At 51.5% G+C, this 19,698-nt stretch overlaps 3 protein-coding genes across 4 annotated transcripts in view; 2 read left to right on the forward strand and 1 right to left on the reverse strand.

Moving 5' to 3' along the window:
* TMEM262 (transmembrane protein 262) lies at positions 1-1,551 on the forward strand. The gene is made up of 3 exons (XM_042849690.2): positions 1-375; positions 815-914; positions 1,334-1,551. Exons 1-3 carry the CDS (start codon positions 142-144, stop codon positions 1,408-1,410), a joined length of 411 nt encoding a protein of 136 aa, XP_042705624.1. The 5' UTR covers positions 1-141; the 3' UTR covers positions 1,411-1,551.
* On the reverse strand, positions 1,529-9,540 carry ZFPL1 (zinc finger protein like 1). Of its 2 annotated transcripts, none has more exons than XM_005307899.4 (8): positions 9,419-9,540; positions 8,788-8,898; positions 8,009-8,120; positions 7,354-7,547; positions 6,984-7,059; positions 5,300-5,485; positions 4,793-4,925; positions 1,529-4,556 (listed from the first exon to the last, which is right to left on the reverse strand). In XM_005307899.4, exons 2-8 carry the CDS (start codon positions 8,887-8,889, stop codon positions 4,367-4,369), a joined length of 993 nt encoding a protein of 330 aa, XP_005307956.2. In that variant the 5' UTR covers positions 8,890-8,898; positions 9,419-9,540; the 3' UTR covers positions 1,529-4,366. The 2 variants fall into 2 exon arrangements, with proteins under 2 accessions (XP_005307956.2, XP_005307955.2); XM_005307898.4 differs by having other exon boundaries at positions 4,793-4,928.
* Positions 9,535-19,698, forward strand: part of CDCA5 (cell division cycle associated 5) — an 18,706-nt gene continuing 8,542 nt past the window's right edge. The window contains exons 1-3 of the mRNA XM_005307900.4: positions 9,535-9,719; positions 11,709-11,818; positions 17,345-17,407. Coding sequence (XP_005307957.2) covers positions 9,650-9,719; positions 11,709-11,818; positions 17,345-17,407 — 243 coding nt within the window. The 5' untranslated portion in view covers positions 9,535-9,649. The remainder of the gene's footprint in view (positions 9,720-11,708; positions 11,819-17,344; positions 17,408-19,698) is intronic.

A 19,698-nucleotide genomic window follows, 5' to 3' on the forward strand; every position in this document is an offset into this window, starting at 1 on the left:
TCTGCAAACCCTTCTAGAACTCTCAGTTCTTTATGACCTCAGCAAGGATTCCGAACCACTCCTAGCCTGCAGTGAGGTCACGCCATCACTACAAACAGCCTCCAGCCTGCCTCCTGGAGCTATTTACTCCCTCCCAGCACCATGGTCAGCATCAAAGTTACCAAGCAGATGGTCCCTACACCTAGCATGGGATGGGGAGGTATGAGCTGGAAGGACCCCTTTGTCACAGTCACTTTCCCCAGCAAAGTAATCTTCACCAGTGCCTCCCTCCTGCTGCTGCTGGTTCACATGGGTATCTTCGGAGGAGACCTCTACCACTTCACTGTGACCCAGGAGTTCGATCTCATGAGCTTTCATGGCACCACAGTACTACTGGTAAGGGGAGTCCCCTTGCTCCTTGTGTCTTGCAGCTTGGCCTAGAGGTTAAGGCACTAGTCAGGTACTTTGGACACCTGCTTTCTACTCCTATCTCTGCCACAGACTCTGTGACCTCAGGCAAGTCACCTCATCTCTGAAGTGGAGATAACCCATCCCTACTGGACAGGGATCTACGGGCTCTGGCCACTGTCAGACCTTAGGTTCAATCCAGGTTGGCCATTTCTATATCCCTTATACATTTGAATACTGAGGGATGGCTATAGTATGAGGGCTGTGAGGAGGGCAGTATTAGGACTCTTGGGTTCTAATCTCATCTCTGGGCAGGAGTAGTAAGACATTTAGGAGGGGAGTGGGGTCTAACAGGTTAGCACCGGGGAGTGACAGATCAGGGAAGGGTCCTGACCATCTCCCTGACCATTTGCATTGGTCTCTGCAGGTATCCCATGTGATGAGCTTTTACTGGGCCTTGCTTGGAACATTTTACACTTTGGAGGCCAATGACAAGGTTCTCAGGGGGTTTGCCCTGACCTCACTGGGTAAGTAACTCCAGCCAGATGCCTGAACTGATGGGTGTTCACAGCAAGGGCAACAGGGGAAACTCAGATGAGTCTAATCAGTTTAAGTGGTTGGGGGAAGGAGCAGGAGTCAGGATTACTGGATTCTATCCTCAACTCTAGCTGAGAAGTGTGCTCCACTGGGAGCACCTTCCAAAGCCAGTTTGCATGGGGTATGGTAGCTGGGATTTAGGTTGCCCAGCTCAGGAGGTTTCTGAGCATGACTCAGAACCACACAGGGGCACAGCCTGGGGACCCGTGTGTGTGAGGGCGAATGTGTGGACTCAGTTATTCTGGGGAGGACTGCAACTGTTTATCTGCCCCTCTAGTCCAGTCGCAAAGGGAAACTCTGAACCCCATTCCCATCCCCTTGACCAGGGCTCTGGCTCTATCCCTTCTAGTGATGAACTTCGCCCTCTTCGTGGGCCGCTTCTGCCTGGACTACCTGACTATCGAATACAGGGAGGAGTTTTACTGAGCCCCAGCCTGGCCTTGTCCAAAGCAGCCCTGGAGAGAGATGCACACGCAGCATTCATCCCCAGATCTGTTGGACTTGGGAAGGGGGAGGGAAGGGGGCAGTAACACACTGCTCAGGCTGTAGCCAAAATCAAGTTTAATAACAATACAGGATATTGCTGTAGTGTTAGAGACGGTGTCATTCATTAGTCATGTCACCTTCCTGGGAGGTGGGAGCAAGGCAGTCATTACAGCCAGGATCTTTCCCCCAACACACCCAATGGGCATTCAACAACTCAGGTGACCAACCCTCAGTGGGAGCATTTGATGGCTACAGGGCTCATCTGTTCCATAGCAGTGGCCCATCACAACCCCTACCCCAACACCCTAACCATAGGGTCAAGCTAATGGACATGGGCCCGATCCAACCCTCTGGCTCACGCTGGAACCAACACAAGGGAGGGGAAGAGGTTCAGATTCCAGCCCCTTCATCCCCCACCACAAATAGCTCCCACCCATTGGTGGAAGCCTACAGGACTTATGTTCATAGCTCTCCTTTCCACTGGCAGTGGCTTGTGAGGAAGGTGATATTTTTCCTCTACTGCCTCCCCGCCTAAGTCCCATGCCACCTCCCCTACCCCAGGGCTAGCAGAGCCATTAGCAGAAAAGGGTGGGAGCTTGGGAGGTTGCAAAACAGCAGATCTGGACTAAGGCCCAGTCAAAGAGCTGGACACAGGAAAGCAGTGGAATTGGAGGCAATGGTCAGTTTTTGGGCAGGGGGCGTGGTGTGTGCTCTCTTTGGTTACTGCGGCCGCCCCATGCATTTCAAACCCTACAGGAAGAACTGTCTCCTATCAACCATTTCAATAAATAGAAGGAAAACAACTGTATTCAAAGCATGAAACCCCATCCCCACCAGAACTCTGAAAATCCACAAGCCAGGAAGTCTCTTCCCCTCCCACCCCCCATCTTTAAGCTCCAGTGCTGACCAGCATGTCCCATCCCCTCCCTAAACTCCAGAACAGGTCAATACTTCACACACACACACACACACCCCTTTCCAGTAGGGGACAGCCCAAAGCACCCATGGCGACAGCTCTGTACAGAGATGGAGGGACCAACCTTGGAATTACACCCCCCCTCACCCCCATGGGATGCAAGGAGACACCAACCACACCCCATTCTCGTTAGTAAAATAATCACACCCAAGAAGCCCAGCCAACTCCTTCCCTTTCCCCTGGTATTCTGAGATGGGAAGCGAAGGCTCCGCTCAACGGAGATGACGTTGGAGGAGGGGGTTAACGACATCTCATTCCTGCAAATAATGCTGGACATAGAGGGGTGGATCTCAGTATTTGCCCATTGAATTCTGGCAAAGTTAAGGCCCAGGTAGTTACAGATGTTAAAAATTAGAATAGGTGAAAGTAAGTTATACCTCCCCCGCCCCCTCAATATAGCTCAGTAGGAGGGGAGGGCAAATGAGGATGCAACAAGGGGCTGGTTACTGTCATTTGGTTTGAGCTGCATTTGCAAAACTAAAACGTGTGTGTGTGTGGCAGGGAGAGGGTTGGGATCCAGTGTCCATTCCATTTGAACCCCCAAAGGATGTGTGGGAGCAGAGGGATGATGGAAGATTCTGTACCACTCCCATTCCCAGCAAAGCAGAAGGGCAGTTTTATGTGTGGTCTGTGGGTGGGGCTGCAATCCTGCCCCATCCCCAGGCAGGAAAGGAGGTTTCTGTTGGAACAGGCTTCCCCCAAAAGTCCCAGCAGCTGGCTGTGTCAAACAGATCAGCTGTCTCCCATCAAGTTGAGACCAGGAAAATAATTACATCTCCCTCCTCGGGGCAAAGGGGTTTTGGGGACAAGGGTGAATAAAGCACAAGGTGGCTTAACGTAGCAGATGGGCTTAGAATCAGAGAGCTCTGCAGTGTTTTGAGGCTAGAGGAATTGGTCCATCAAATATGGGATGGGTTTTACAAAGCACCTCTGAGGAAGCAGAGGCTGCCCAGGATTAGAGAATGGGAAAGGGGAACAAAAGAGCCCTGAACCCTTTCAAACACCTGCATTCAGACAATTGTGTTCTCACTCACTGAGACATACTGGGTTGGCAAGTTCCAAGTGATGGACAGTTGAGAGGCTCCTAGGGGAAGGGCATTCAAGCCCAGGGTTTAAGGAGCCAGATACCAGTTTCAGGGGGGCACGGCTGTAATGCCATGGAGTTCACGCTTCCAAGAAGGTGCGGGACGTTTGCCCTTCAGTGCTGCCACCACCCAGCTTTTTTGCAGGCAGGAATGGAAATGCCCAATTTCCCTGCACACACACCACCAGCAGCATGGCTAGTTACAGAGTGGAGAAACTGAGGCATGGGGCTGGGAAGTGACTCACCTGAGACTGAACAACAGGGTCAGCAGCAGTGGGAACAGAACTCAGGAATCCTGGCTCCCCATCTCCCTGCTCTGACCAATAAATCCTTGTGGGCTGGCAACAGAACCCAGGAGTCCAGGCTTCCATTCCTGCGCTGCCTCTCACTTGCCCCAGTCCTTGGACACACTCGCACTAGCAGCACAAGCCCTCCCCGATCACCAGACGCTTTCCTCTTGCCTGGCCCATTCCAAAGCTGAACAGCTACAGTGGAAAGGATTCTCAGCTGGAGCACTTCGCGACCAGAGGGCTCATTCCAGCCCATCTCGGGGGCCCCAATCCACAGCTGTACAAGCCTCCCCTTTCCTCCCAATCCTGCTCTGCCCACCCCACCTAGAGATTTATTTGAGTCTCGTTTTTAAAAGAGGCCAAAGTCACTTCACACACCCCCTCATCAGTTTCATGTTTTGACTCTCAGCTGAGCTGACCCAGCAGTGTCCTGGCTGGGGGCTTCCCCTTGTACTCCCCCCAGAGCCCCACTTGCAGCTGCCAGTCCCCAGCATCCCTGCCTTGGCAGGCCATTCTTGGTGCCCAGGGAGGAGCCACCAGCTCAGTTCATTCCTGGCCCACCCGGATGTGGGGGTTGAACATGGGGTCCAGGTTGGGGTCATTGTCGGCCGAGGCCCGGCCCAGCTTTGACATGATGATGATCAGGGTTAGGAAGCCGATGCCGCCAATCAGGAGGATGATGACAAACCGCTGCATCAGGGATCTTGGCTGCCGCTTCTTGGACCCAGAGCGATTCCTGCCAGGGGGACTTGTTATTAGCATGACAGTAGCAGTGCCCAGAGGCCCAAAGCAAGATCAGGGGCACATCTGGGCATGTGCATCATTAGCAGTATTATGGTAGCGCCTAGAGACCACAAATAAGATTGGGGGCACATTAGCAGTATTATGGTAATACCTACAGGCTCCAACCGAGATTGCGGCCCTATCATGCATGTGCACTGGTTTCCTCCCACCCCACCACCGACCACTTACTTCAGAAGTTGCGCGAACCAACTGAGCGTTGGCCGCCGGCGGTACTTGTCCTCATCACAGTCGATTTGGGTGCCGGATGCCCTGCTGCCGCCCCCACCCTCCCGGGTGTCGTAGACCTTCCGTGGTGTAGAGGCTGCTGGGGAGATGGGGAGTGTAGGAGCTTAGCAGAGAGCCATTGGCACCAGGAAAGGAGGTGGGGGGGGGGGAATACAGGCACTCCCCTAGCCCTATTGTCCCCCCTTCCACCACAGCTAGGCAATCCATACACCAGTTCTTCCCCAGCCCTGTTGGCTGTGGTTGATCCAGAATCCTTTGACCCTGGGTTATCTTGACCTCTAAGTGGGCTCCTGATCCATACAGGAGTGAATGGAAATAGCCTAAGGGACATGACACACACAACTGCTACCCCACTCAGAAGGTAGCCAATGGGTCCTCACTTCTTAGGGGCTGTGTCCCACTGACTCATAATCCCCCACCGTCGCAGGGGAGGACAACTACGCTGCTAACCTGCATTGATGGTGATGGTCTCGTTGCTAGCATTCCCCATGTCGATGACTGAATGCTCCTCCTTCACGCCCCCATTGTTCACACCCTGCTGCTGCTGTGGGGAAGAGAGGCCGGGCGGAGCACTGTAGGAATAGGCCGACAGGGCACTTTGCTGGATGGTCTCCTCTGAGTTGGGGCCTGCAGTTGCTGCCAAGAAAGGAGGGAACAAAGTGAATCCTGTGTGGAATGGGGCAGCCTAAGACAGCTGGCTTCCATCTACAAAGCCAGGACAGCAAACTGTGACCCACTTGCTCCATGGATCTGTGTGTCAGGGGCCTAACTAGAACTGATGCCCTTGAACTGAAAGGTCTCATATCCCATTCCTTGATCCCTGAAAGCCAGCCAGTCTTCCCCTCCCATCACTTTAGAAGAGACAGCAGATGAAATTGGACCCCTTGGTCTCATCCCAGGCAGCAGGAAGGTGGGGACTCTGGGCTAGACATGCCCATTGTTCTCAGCCAATGTGGAAGGAGGGGATAGCAAACTAGGTGAGCTGGAGCCGGTTTGCGCAAACCGGTTGTTAAATTTAGAAGCCAGTTTAGAACCAGTTGTTAAAGGTGTGGGCAATTGGGAGAGGGAGGTTTTTCTGTTGTTACACCGGCCCGCGGGCCACATCCAGCCCGTGGGACTGTCCTGTCCGGCCCGCCTGAGCTCCCGGATGGGGAGGCTCCCCCAACCCCTCCCCCTTCTCGCAGAGCCTCAGTGTGCCGTGCCGCCAGTGCTCTGGACCACTCCTGGGCAGCTCTGCAGCTCCTGCCGCTTTGAGCGGCATGGTAAGGGGTGGGGCTGCGAGCTCCAGCGGGCCGCGCAGCATCCATACACGCTGCCCTGAGCAGCATGGTAAGGGGGCCGGACTGGGGCTGGGAGGAGGGGTTGGATAAGGGGCAGGGAGTGGTTGGAGAGGGTGGAGGTTCTGGGGGGGCAGTCAGGGGACCGGGGGGGGCGGGGGGTTTGGGTAGGCGGGGGAGTTCTGGGGGTCTGTCAGGGTGACGGTGGATTGGGGGTCGGGGCAATCGGGGACAGGGAGCGGGGCGAGTTGGGTAGGGGGTGGAGTCTGGGGGGGGGCAGTTAGGGTAGGGGGTCTCGGGAGGTAGTGGTCAGGGGACAAGGAGTAGGGGGAGTTGATGGGTTGCGGGTTCTGAGGGGGGCAGTCGGGGGCAGGACATGGGTGGGGGTCGGATGGGGGGGGGAGATAGGCTGTTTTGGGAGGCACAGCCTTCCTTACCCAGCCCCCGATACAATTTTGCAACCCCGATGTCCAGGGCCGGCTTTAGGAAGTGCGGGTCCTGATTCGAACAGTTTTGATGGGGCCCCGGCAGCGATGACTAAAAAAAAACATGTGGGGCTTGTACTCACCGGGCGGCGCTCCGAGTCTTTGGCGGCACTTTGGCAGCGGGTCTTTCACTCGCTCCGGGTCTTCGGTGGCACTGAAGGACGTGCTGCCGAAGACCCGGAGCGAGTGAAGGACCCGCCGCCGAAGACCCGGTAGAGAACCGGTTGTTAAGATTTTGGCAGCTCATCACTGGGTGGGCCGTAGATCTGATCCCCAGTGTGGTGAGGGTGGGGGAGGTGGATACGGGGCTAGATGGGCCCTGTGCAGGCATCAGTGGAGCCATTCCTATACCCATAACCCGGCAGCACTCACCAGAGAAGCTAGACCAGTCAGTGTAATCTGTGGTATCAGGCGACTCTGTCTCTTGTATGGTATCAGCCTCATCAATCTGAGGAGAGCAGAAGAGAACTGCGTCAGACCTTAGACACCAAAGCAAACTCTGCCCCATCAACTCAGCCAACCCCAGACAGTGGTTGCTGCTCAAGCCAGAAGCTAGATCAAAGCTGGTGTTCCCTCTGCCCCATCCCCCAAGACGGGAAAGGCCCCATACTCTGTTCCCCATCCCCGGCTGGTGCATTAACAGCAGTATCCGTCCAGCTTGGCTGTCCTCCTGGCTCCCATCTTGAAAACCCCCAGAGAGGAGCCCCACAACAAGCGGAGTGTCTCATGGGTAATCTCTTACCAGTGGCAGCCCAAGCCCGGCCCGAGCCCAGTTCACAGTCGACAGTTTCTCTCGTAGCACTGAGGCCACCGGACTGACCAGGTTGGCTGGGGGGAAGATCGGACCCTTGCAGCTGGGACACTGGTAGCCAGCTGGGGCCGTGTTCTTTGGGAGCTGGTTTGCCATCTCATTGAGACATGACCAGTGAAACAGATCTGCAAAGGTGAAGAGCATGGAATGTCTTTAAGTGAAGGGTCTAGATCAGTTTACTCCCCTAGTCAGATCTACTTCACAAACATCTCCCCTTCCATTAGTCCCCAGGGCAGCAAGGCTGCTGGAAAGTAAGCAGGAGACCATTCTGCCACAGACATTGTATTCATCCACTCAGTTCTCATAATTGTAGGGGCTTTATTCCCACTTTCAGAGGCCAGCTGGTTCTTATGTGCGGCAAAGGGGTGGGGGAATCTGTGTCTAGAGATAGTCGGTCTGATGAAGAAGCTACAAAGACAGAATAAACAGGGTGCCATTTTGGCAATCACTTTTCTGACCCAAGTTTTAAATTGCCTTTTTAAAAAAAAAATCAGGCTTTGGCGGCCACGTCTGTCACTTGCTAATGAAAAGAAAACCAAGCAAAGCTCTTGAAATGCCCCCAAAGCCATGGCTAAAAGTACCTCACCATAACACACAAGCCGGGCAGTATCTTTGGTGGACAGGAGGGTGTTGCAAAGACGACAGTTGGGGTTGTAATCACTGTCCTGAAGCCACTGGAGATAGGACTGAACAATGCACTGGAAGATACAGGAAGTTAGTGAGAGAAAGCCCATGGCATGGGTGAAGTAGGGTTGCAACTGGAGGGGCAGCACAAGAAAAGACTTTACATTTTAAGGCCTAAGGGGACCATTACATTAGTCAAGTCTGAACTCTTGCCTAGTACAAATCACAGAATCTCCAGTGATTCCTGCATCAAGCCCATAACCTGTGTCTGAGCTGGAGTATCTCTTGTAGAAAGATGTCCACTTATGACTTAAAGACTGCAACGGGCAGAGAATTAATCACATCCCTAGCATTTGTAGATAGAAACGTCCAATGAGGTCCATGCTAGCAGGCCCCTGGACAGAATTGTGTAAGGATCAGAGGAAATATGAGGAAGGTGTCAATTGCTGGATATTAACAGGATGCACCGTCATGATGCAGGATAGGGGAAGACTGATAACCAAGAACTGAGGTTGGGGCAGGGGAGGAGATTGTTGAGCAAAGAGGACTTTCAATTGCTTACAACCATGGATCAAATATGAACCAGTGTCCAAGAGGGGAAAACCCCATATCCCATTCCTCACCCTCCTGAGGCAGCCAGTCCCCCCTCACTGGGGCCAGATTAGAACTGATGCCCTAAAGACTCCCATTCCCCTGAGATGCCATTGCTCAGCAGCCAGACTGGGGCTGGTGTCCAGTTACCTTAGAATGGTTTGCAACGAGGCAGCTCTCACAGACATTCACCCGGTGCTCAAAACAGAAAAGGTTGGTGACTTTCCTTTTGGGGCATTTACACAGCCCCATGGTGCTTCACTGATAACACAGCAGGAGAGAAAGCATACTGAGCAAAATCAAAGCCCAGATCAACCCCACTCCCCTCCCAGTTCTGGAACAGAACCCAGGAGTCCTGGCTCCCAATCCCCCTCTGCTCTAACCCACTAGACCCCACTCCCCTCTTGGCTCCAGGGAGGAACCCAGGAGTCCTGGCTCCCAGTCCTGTCCTAACCACTAGACGCCACTCTCCTCCCCAGTGCCAGGAATAGAACCCAGACGTCCTGGATCCCAGCCCCCAAGGCTCTAACCACTAGACACCACTCCCCTCCCCAGTGCCAGGGATAGAACCCAGAAGTCCTGGCTCCCAGCCCCCACGGCTCTAACCACTAGACACCGCCCCCCTCCCCAGTGCCAGGAATAGAACCCAGGAGTCCTGGCTCCGAGCCCCCAAGGCTCTAACCACTAGTCCCCACTCCCCTCCCCAGTGCCAGGGAGGGAACCCAGGAGGCCTGGCTCCCAGCCCCGCTTTGCCCCTCCATAGGGTCCCCCTGACACTCACAGGCTCCTATTGAGACTGAGTCCGCTGTTGCCACGTCTCTTCCGGGTAGGATGCAGTTTGATGACGTTCGACCTGAGCGAGTCCCCGCAACCCGGCGCTCTCAGGGAAAGTTCCGGTTCAAAGGCTCGCGAGAAGTAGCTGCTGCGTCACTTCCATTGTAGCGGCGGGTGATTCGAACGGGGCTTGGCGGCGGGTTCCAGCCCGCGCGGCGCGGAGCGGACAGGCCCACGGATGGCGGGCGGGGGCCAGAGGCGGACCCGGTCTGCGGGCGCGGCCCCAGCGGGGAGCAGAGCCCGGGGGGGTGAGTGCTGCCCGGGGCTGTTCGTGGGGTGCTGGTGCGGGGGTCTGTGCTGTGGGCGGGTCCCCAGCGGGGCGGGGTACGCGGGGGTGGGGGCTCTGCGGGGCACTGAATGCGCGGGGGGCGGGGTCTGTGGGGGACACTGGGCTCTGCGGGGTACGCGGGGGTGGGGGCTCTACGGGGCACTGAGTGCGCGGGGGGCGGGGTCTGTGGGGGACACTGGGCACTGCGGGGTACGTGGGGGTGGGGGCTCTACGGGGCACTGAGTGCGCGGGGGGCGGGGTCTGTGGGGGACGCGGGGGTGGGGGCTCTACGGGGTACGCGGGGGTGGGGGCTCTACGGGGCACTGAGTGCGCGGGGGGCGGGGTCTGTGGGGGACACTGGGCACTGCGGGGTACGCAGGGGTGAGGGCTCTGCGGGGCACACGGGGGTGGGGGCTCTGCGGGGCACTGAGTGCGCGGGGGGCGGGGTCTGTGGGGGACACTGGGCACTGCGGGGTACGCGGGGGTGGGGGCTCTACGGGGCACTGAGTGCGTGGGGGGCGGGGTCTGTGGGGGACACTGGGCACTGCGGGATACGCAGGGGTGAGGGCTCTGCGGGGCACGCGGGGGTGGGGGCTCTGCGGGGCACTGAATGCGCGGGGGGCGGGGTCTGTGGGGGACACTGGGCACTGCAGGGTATGTGGGGGCAGTGGGCACACTGCGGGGTGGGGGCTCTGCGGGGTACTGAGTGCGTGGGGAGTGGGTCTTTGGGGTGCGCTGGGGGTAGGGGCTCTGCGGGGCACTGAGTATGTGGAGGGGGTCTCTGGGGGGCACTGGTATTGGATATTTCCCTCAGGTGGGGTCGGGGCAGTAATTTCTCTTAGGGGGATTCCAGGAGGAACAGGATACAAGGAAGAATCATAGAAGATTCTTGGAAGAGACCTCAGGAGGTCATCTAGTCCAACCCCCTGTTCCAAGCAGGACCAACACCCACTAAATCATCCCAGCCAGGGCTTTGTCAAGCCGGGCCTTAAAAACCTCTAAGGATGGAAATTCCACCACCTCCCTAGGTAACCCATTCCAGTGCTTCACCACCCGCCTAGTGAAATAGTGTTTCCCAATATTCAACCTAGGCCTCCCCCACTGCAACTTGGGACCATTGCTCCTTGTTCTGTCATCTGTCACCACTAAAAACAGCCGAGCTCCATCTTCTTTGGAACCCTGCTTCAGATAGTTGAAGGCTGCTATCAAATCCCCCCTCACTCTTCTCTTCTGCAGACTAAACAAGCCCAGTTCCCTCAGCCTCTCCTCGTAAGTCATGTGCCCCAGACCCCTGATCATTTTTGTTGCCCTTCGTTGGACTGTCTCCAATTTGTCCGCATCCTTTCTGTAGTGGGGGGCCCAAAACTGGACGCAATACTCCAGATGTGGCCTCACCAGTGCCAAATAGAGGGGAATAATCACTTCCCTCGATCTGCTGACGGAGCTCCTAGTAATTCAGCCTAATATGCCATTAGCCTTCTTGGCAACAAGGGCACACTGCTGACTCATTCAATGTAATCCCCAAGTCCTTTTCTGCAGAACTGCTGCTTAGCCAGTCGGGTCCCCAGCCTTTAGCGGTGCATGGGATTCCTCTCCATGGGAGTGCTGATGGGCTTGGGGAGCAGGGTCTGAGGAGGAAGTGATTCTCTCAGGATTTGAGGGCATGTTTCCTAAGGGCTGGGAGGGGGGTCCTGGAGAATCAGGATGTGGGGAGAGGGGGTTCCATTGGCGGAGCAAGGTGCATGGGAATGTCTCCCTCAGGTTAGAGAACTCCTTGGGGTAGGATGCAGGACTGGAGGGTGTTTCACAGCTTCCTAACATCTTATGCCTATAAGAAGGCAAACACCAGGAGGTAGGAAAGTACTGAGAAGCAGTTAAATGTCCCCACATTGGTAGTTTGGATGAAGGGGCTTCCACATGCAATGAGAACAACCAGCTTTCAAAGTTTTTCTCTCTCCCTCAATTTCAGACGCTGTCTCCCCTCCTCCGAGGCGCAGGTCCGAGAGGATTGCAGGGTCTCCTACCAGGCGTGATTCCCAGAGGAAACCTTTGGTGGAGAAGAAGATGGTGGGGAGCCCAGTGAGTAATAATGCATCCCTGTTAGTTCCAAAATCCAGCGGTGGGAGAGTTTGGAGTAGGTTATACCAGCCCCGAAAAGCTCGATTTCCCATCCTGGAGAACTCAACAGGCTTTTTGGTACAGGGCACAGGCCAGTTAACAATGGCTTCCACTTTCAAGGGATCTGACCCCCTCCAATCCAGTGACCTAGATAAGGGACTTTGACTGCCCCGTCTTACACTTTGATGCTGTAATTATGAGACCTGCATATCTGAATTTCTTCACCACAATTCCCAAGTGGTATGTATGATCGTGATACACTTTTAACTTATTTATATGCCGTTTGAGCTGCTACCTTTCTGTTGGGCCTTTGGACATTCTAGGTAACATCATTAAACCCTTTCTACCACCTCAAAAGGCCCCTCCCATGAGTTTTTCATTTTGTACTTTATTTACAGGGTCTAGCACCAGTATTAAATCCCCCACATGAAATGACTGATCACCGGTATTGTGATCAGATCATTCTTTCTGAGCAACATGGCTTTTAAAAAGTGAGGCTTTGCTGCACTATCCCCATCATGGATTTTAAATCCTCCCTGAACATATTCAGTCACCGGTTCCCCCCTCTGCTTCAGTGCCCCCTCCCAGGAGTCTAATGAGATCCAGGAGACCTCTGACCATTCTTCTATACAGGAGGTCAAATGGGCAAGCCCCATGGACTCTGGGGGCACCTCCTGATATGCAAACAGATAGTAAACAGGGATGTAGTGTTACTCTTCCATTCCTAGCATGGATTTTAGGATCCAGTTGAACCTGTCAATTAATCCATTTGTTTCTGGGTGGTATTTTTCCCCACACATTCTTCATAAATCTCCAAATAGCTGGGACATGGAATCTGATCCACTATTTGATGAGACCTCTTTTGGAAAGCCCACCTGCTGAATATGGAGAACTGTGCCTTAGCAACAGTTTCAGCTCCCACATTTGACAGAGCAACTGCTTCTGGATACCTGGTAACAAAATCCACCACCAATAATATACATTTTCCCCCTCTGAGTTGGTCTGGGTACAGGCCTTATGATGTTCATAGCAAGCCTGAAAAATGCTGCTTCAGTTGCCAGTAGAGGATGCAAAGGAGCATGGCAGAGACAGAAGTCACAAGGCTTGCAGTATTCCTCTACTTCATTTTGAATATGGGGCCAATAGAAATTTTTCTTTAGCCTTTCATATGTCTTCTCCATTCCTAAGTGACCAGCGAAAGGGCAGTTTTGGGCTAAGCTTTAACTCCACACAATACTTCGTGGGAATGATTATTTGTAGGGCCCCCCGGGACTTCTGTTTTCCCCAACCGAGGCTTCCCTTTAAATCCTTCCCTCTTCTGAAGGCCTCCTGCTGTACTCTCTATCTGGGTCATTACTGAGGATGGCCTCCCTTATGCTCCCCCAGGAGATGTCTGCTGTTCGTTCTGCAGCAAACTCCATTTGGCTCTTGCTTGTACCGAGAGCTGTCTCAGGTAAGGAGGGGACGACTCCTCATTTCCCTCCCCTTTAGACACATTGCTGAGTTCTGCTCGTTAGGTTGCCTCTCACATGCACACCCCTCCCCGCCCCCCACAGCATTTACCTCTGGTACCTTTGGGACACAATACTAATAGCCTTGGCCAGTGATATTCTGTCATTTCCCACCAATACATCAGCCAGTAAATTCTTAAAAACTCCTACGTTCAAAGTACCCCTTAAGCCTTCCCACTCTAATTCAATGGGAGCTAAAGACACCCTGGTTCTAAACTGCCCCAAGGCCAGGAGTTTTACCTCTTTCCCGGGAGCATATCTACCTCCTTAATGACATATGTGATGATGTCTCTCCACCCCAAATGTCGATCCTCCCCGGCACATTTGGCCATTTACCTTGGCCTCCCTAATACACTCTTTATCTACCTCCAGGAGGTCAGACTGCACAAAATTTAACTAGAACCCCCTTTGGCATCACTGAAGGCTCTGAACTGAGGGTAGCTGCATTAACTTGGATAGATCAGGCATTGTATTTGGACTCCCCATTGTTTGTGCGTGTGTTCTAGGGACCCACATAACAGAAAATACTTTGGACTGTTCCCTCAGGCTGGGATCTGATCATTAGGGTTACCAGGAGGGGTCCTGTACTGGACTTGCATGTGCTTCTCCTCCTCCCCCCCCTTCTTCCTTTTCCCTAGGAACAAACCAGGGTCTCCCTTTTATCCCAGGCTTTTGCCCTTCCTTTTGGGACTTGTGCTCTAGGAATGGTCTCGCTTGCAGGTATAAGTCAGCAGCACTGGCTGCCTCTTCCACAGTTGCTGGTGCCATTTCCCACACCTCTGCCCTCACCTCATTAGAGCAGACACCAAAGAACTGCGCCTGAGCAAATAGATCTACCAACCGGTGATCATTTTCTCCCCTTTTACTTTTCATCCATTTTCACCATATTTCCTGTTATCCAGTTGTTAGATTTCTACACTTTAGGTGATATATCTATGGGGTAATTTGAAACTTTTCTAACGCCGACTCCTTAAACCAATCATACAACATAGCATTATTTCCATAATTAAACCAGTTGTTCTCAACCTATTTACCACCGTAAGCCACATATGCAGCTTTCAGTGTGTTATGTGGGCCACATCCACACTATATACTCCCTGTATGGCCTCAGGATGTCACATGGGCAGCTGTGTGCTCATTGGGCCGCAAGCAGCCCATTCGCTGCAGGTTGAGAATGACTGGATTAAATATTTATAAGGCTTTGCCAGTCAATTTGGGAGGTAAGATGGGCAAGTCTGTTCAGCAGGGATTTTGTGCATCCTGCCTATCCTTTCAAAGGTGGCCATATTCTTCAGTGGACTCTCTCTCCTTGTAACTCAGGCAGTGGGTGATCCCAAGGAGGATTACTTGTGGGCTGAGAGTTCTGTTTTTTAAGCTTGTGGTGCCTTTCCTTCTCCCTTCCTTTAACTTCTGTGACCTGCTTTCACTCCTCTGCTTTCCGCTTTTTGGCTTTCTCTGCTGCTTCCCGTTTATGATCTCCCTCTTGGCCAGTTCTAAATGAAGGGCTGCCCCTCTGGGACCTGTGCCAGGCTGGTTTCCTAAGCCTGCACCTCCCACTCAACTTCAGGTAATTTTGATGGATGAATCAGTTCTCCATGATGCTTATCATATTGCATGAATAGAGATTTTTATCCCCTCTACTATTTTCCCTGTAGCTTCCAGGCTATGATCTGTGCACAGTTTTTCCAACTGTGGTTTGGTATGTTTGGCATGTCTCTGGCTTACTCATCCTGTCCTTTATGTTCTATTTCCCTTACCCATAGTAAATCAATGGAAAACAACAAACCATAACCTTTTTCTTTACCTGTTTCCAAGCCTCCCCAACTTCACCGGCCATGGGCAACACAAACCCTCCCCTTTGGGCCTCGCAGGCCCTGCTGTTACTCCACAAGCTAGCAATTGGCACACTCAAGCCCTCTGAGTGTCTCCCTGGAGTCACCAGCTCCTGCTCCTCTGGACACTCGCAGTATTCACAGATTTGCTGCTTTCAAAGAAGCAGTACAGCCCAGCTTACCAGTTCCACCTGAGGATCACCGCTCTGCTTCATACACAGCACTGAGATATGCTTATAGTGAAATCAAGTATAAATTTATTTAACAAACCATAGTAGCAAGTACAAGTATTGGAAACAAATGGTGATATATAAAATAAAATCATAACACACGTTCCAGACCTAGACTTAATTAACAAGATACTGTCATGTCTGGTGGAGTACTGCTCACCCAAAATCCTTGTACAGCTTTTCAGCCAGGCTGGCTGGGACCCTCCTTTCATGAGACAGCACGCTGTCAGTCCGCCTGCTCGATCAGTGGTTCTCAGCCAGGTTTCAGGAGGTCTGCCAAAATAAACCAGAGAGCAGAGCCGGCGTTAGACTCGCTGGGGCCCAGGACAAAAAGCTGAAGCCCGAGCCCCGCCGGGGGCTTGAAGCTGAAGCCAGAACAACTTAACTTCACAGGGCCCCTGGGCAATTGCCCTGCTTGCTACCCCCTAACACCAACCCTGGCTTTTAATCTACTGGATATGCAGAAAAACAGTAGTTGTGGCACAGGTGGGCTGCGGAATTTTTTTTAGCATGTTGGCGGGGCCTCAGAAAGAAAAAGGTTGAAAACCCCTGTGCTAGATGAAAGATTCAGTGTGTTCCTTTTCACCCTAAGATATCCCAGAACAATCCTTTGTCTTTATTTGTAAACAGGACATCCCCTGCTCTCTGTTACACTGTGCAGAGGAGATTTCCTCTCTTGTAGATTTCACAAACTTTCAGTGTGTACTTAGCTCAGTGTGCAAACAGGCAAACAGTATACAAATGGCTAGACGGGGAGATAGGTGTTTATCTCCTACCTGAAAGGAACATTTCCAAGGTATGTCACCTTCTGTTGGCCTGCCTTAACTCCAAAACCTTCATAGCATAATTTTCAGTGTAGATACATAACTTCTTCAATATCTGTTCATACGTTCTGTAATGATTATGATGGCCAGTGGGCTACCTCATATGCCACCCTTTGGTGTGAACTACTATGCAGCCATCTGACCCAGGAGATCCCTGTAAAAATGCTATACCTCTCTGCCCCGTTCCCCCTGCCAGTTGGCATCACGGGGTCCCTGGGTCACAGGCTGATTACCAGGAAAGCTGCTTAAGAGCTTCTGCCACCTGGACCCTCAGGAGAGGTAGAAGAACCATCTCGACTTTATCTTTTGTACCATTCCTTGCATATGTACTCACACCCTTCCTTGGGAAGTTGGCGGTAAGAGACAACGGTCCTGCTCTGTCTCTGGCATGCCAAAGAAGTCTGATGGTCCAGATCCCGTTACATGATGGTCTGGCCTGTTACAGAGCCACACAAATGCCCAGCCTCCCTTGTCCATATCTAACTTCCTCACCCTAATTATGTTGGGGTGTCCTTATCCTATGGATTAGTATAGTAATGGTTTCAGCTAATTGTCATATACATCAATTCGTTGCCAAGGCCAGTTTGCAGTTAAGCATTTGCCAACATTTTATCCTAAAATATCCAAATCTAGTATCAGTTCAGTGTTCCTGTGGTTACCTGGTATTACGTTGTACAAACTCTCTGCTTTAAGCACACTATTCCCAGTTCCCCAAACCTCAGGGTCACTGTCGGGCCACTTATCTATAACACAGTTCATGAGCCTCAAAGCCTTATTATGGTAACAGGTTAAGCTAATGTCTTACAGGATACAGGCCTGTAAGTTCCTTGCGTTACTGTTAAGTAAAATAAAATGCTAAAGCTAGCTCAATGAGCTACAGCTGTGGGTCGTCAACGATGATTGTGTTCCAGTCTGACCTTTCTTTCCTTGAGCACATCTCTCTTTTGTCTTATGCTTGGACTGGAAGCTTTGTGAAGCAGGGGCCATTTTTGTAGTTCTGTGTACATCATGTAGCGAAATGGGGTCCTAGGCTCTGCTACAGTACAAGAAACAAATAATAAGTCTTGTCTCTTTTATCCTATTTATGTAGCTTCCAGCTCCAGTGGTGAAGCGATCGATCATGGTGAAAAAGATCATGCCCCGAAAACAGCAGGTCTGTGAGTCAAACCTTCCTGTCGCTGTTGTTTGTGTATGCACATGAACTGAAATCTGTTTTGATTATACTCCCCAACTCCAAACCAGCCACAGACCAAGCATCGCTTTCCAGCCTGTAGGATAAGTACAAGAATACAGAACTAAAGTTAGCATACGTTTGGCTAAGGGGTGTGTGGGTGTGAGTGAGTAATCAGTAGTATGTCTAAAGGTGCATGTGTCTTATTAACTCTGTTTTCTCCTAGAGCTGCAGGAAGAAATCACAGACAGTGTGGAACCGGCTGTCCAACACTATCTGTGATTTGGGGGGCGTGTCATAACTATAAAGGGAAGGGTAACAGCCCTCCTGTGTACAATACTATAAAATCCCTCCTGGCCAGAGACTCCAAAATCCTTTTACCTGTAAAGGGTTAAGAAACTCAGGTAACCTGGCTGACACCTGACCCAAAGGACCAATAAGGGGACAAGATACTTTCAAATCTTGGTGGGGGGAAGGCTTTTAGTTAGTTAAAGAAGGCCCCAAACAGCAAGTAAAAGAAGGCCATGAAAATAATTAGTATTACTTGTGGTGTGGGAAGGTTGTATGGTTTTAAAAGTAACTAATAAAATAAAGAGCTGCAGTAACAAGACAAAGAAAAACTGTCTTAAAAGAAACAAGCCCAAACCTTCCCACTGTTGTGCTAGTAAGCAAGGGAGGAGGTGGGGAGAGAAGATAAGAAAGAAAAGGCCTTGTGAAGAAAGGAGGCTGTAAATCTTATCTGGATAAGACTTGGAATAAGGGTGAATAGTCTCAAATTGATTTTTAGCTGAAGTCAGTAATTGGCAATGACATCGCTTGTTTGATAAAGGGTATAAAAAGTAAATGTTTAAAGGGTTCATTGCTAATACCTGCCTAACCACACTGGAACTGATCAATATGGGTCTAAGCACCCCCTGGGTTTAGCCCATTTATAAGTATCTCTATCAAAAGTTCATAAATGTTTTGTTACTGTTTAGATGCAGTAAATTGCTTACTAGTTAGACTTTTTAGGCACGTTTAAATCAACTGTATAAATATCATTTGGCCTTGGGATTTAATAAAGTAATTTATGGTTAAATTAGTGTTTGGTGGTTTCCCATATCAATATTAATAATTCCAACATAGCCCATTGAGAAAGGAAAGGCAAACCTCATTTGTTTCTGTTTCCGGCTCTGGAAAGGAGTGCTAGCTAGCATTTAGAGCAGAGTGGGCTGGATGGCAGGACACCGACTATTAGTTCTGGCGCTGCAGCAGGTTTTCTGTATCATGTTACAGGTGAGGCAAAGAGTGCTTAAATGACTTGGGCAGGATCATGCAAGGCTGTGAATAGGACCCAGGAGTCCTGGCTCCCCGCCCTTTTTCTGTACTCGTTAGACACACTGCCTTCCAGAACTGGAAGAGAACCCAGAAAGCCTGATTTCCAGTCCACTGCTCTGACCATTAGACAACAGCCCCCCGCGACCCATTATGAAGCTGAGATGTTTGTATCTGACTTGGAATGAATTCCATCTTTGTTCATTTAATGTATGGACTTTAAAAATCAGACTTCAGCAAACTCAGAAAACTGGTAGGTAGGTTCTGTCATGGATCCACAGCTACACCCCAGCTTTTAAACAGTCTCTTGGAAAGCCCCCCTTTAGCGTGGCAGATCCCTAAGGAGTCCCACTCCTTTCTCCGAGGTAGGCTGCACTGCCTCCTAGACTGAGTGTCTGGGCTCCAGCACTTCTGCTCTACATTGTGAGCTGTGCCCAGCAAGTCCAACTGAGATAGTCTCCTGGTAGAGACTTGTACACTCTTTAGGGACTAGTGCGTCTCAGCAGATATTTATTGTAGCTAGGTAACAGAATGCAGGGGTTCAGAACAAATCATGCCAAAGCAACCTAATTTCCTTCTTTGGAAAGATAATGGGCCTAGTGGATAGGGGCGCAGCAACAGGTGCGATATGTTTGGACTTTAGTAAGACTTTTGATACAGTCTCATGTGACATTCTCATAAGCAAATTAGGGAAATATGAAATTACGATAAGTTGGGTGCAAAACTGGTTGAAAGACTGTGTCCAGTTTTTGTTCTCAAAGAGTAGTTATGAATGGTTCGCTGTCAAACTGGGAGAGCCTATCTAATGGGGTCCTGCGGGGATCTGTCCTGGGTCAGGTACTATTCAATACTTTATTAATGACTCAGATAATGGAGCGGAGAGTATGCTTATAACATTTGTGCATGACACTGTGATGGGTTGGATCACAGAAACCCCTTTGGGGCTGCCAACTGATGTG

The sequence above is a fragment of the Chrysemys picta genome, chromosome 7 (genome assembly GCF_011386835.1).
Source record: "Chrysemys picta bellii isolate R12L10 chromosome 7, ASM1138683v2, whole genome shotgun sequence".
NCBI classification, from domain to species: Eukaryota; Metazoa; Chordata; order Testudines; family Emydidae; genus Chrysemys; species Chrysemys picta.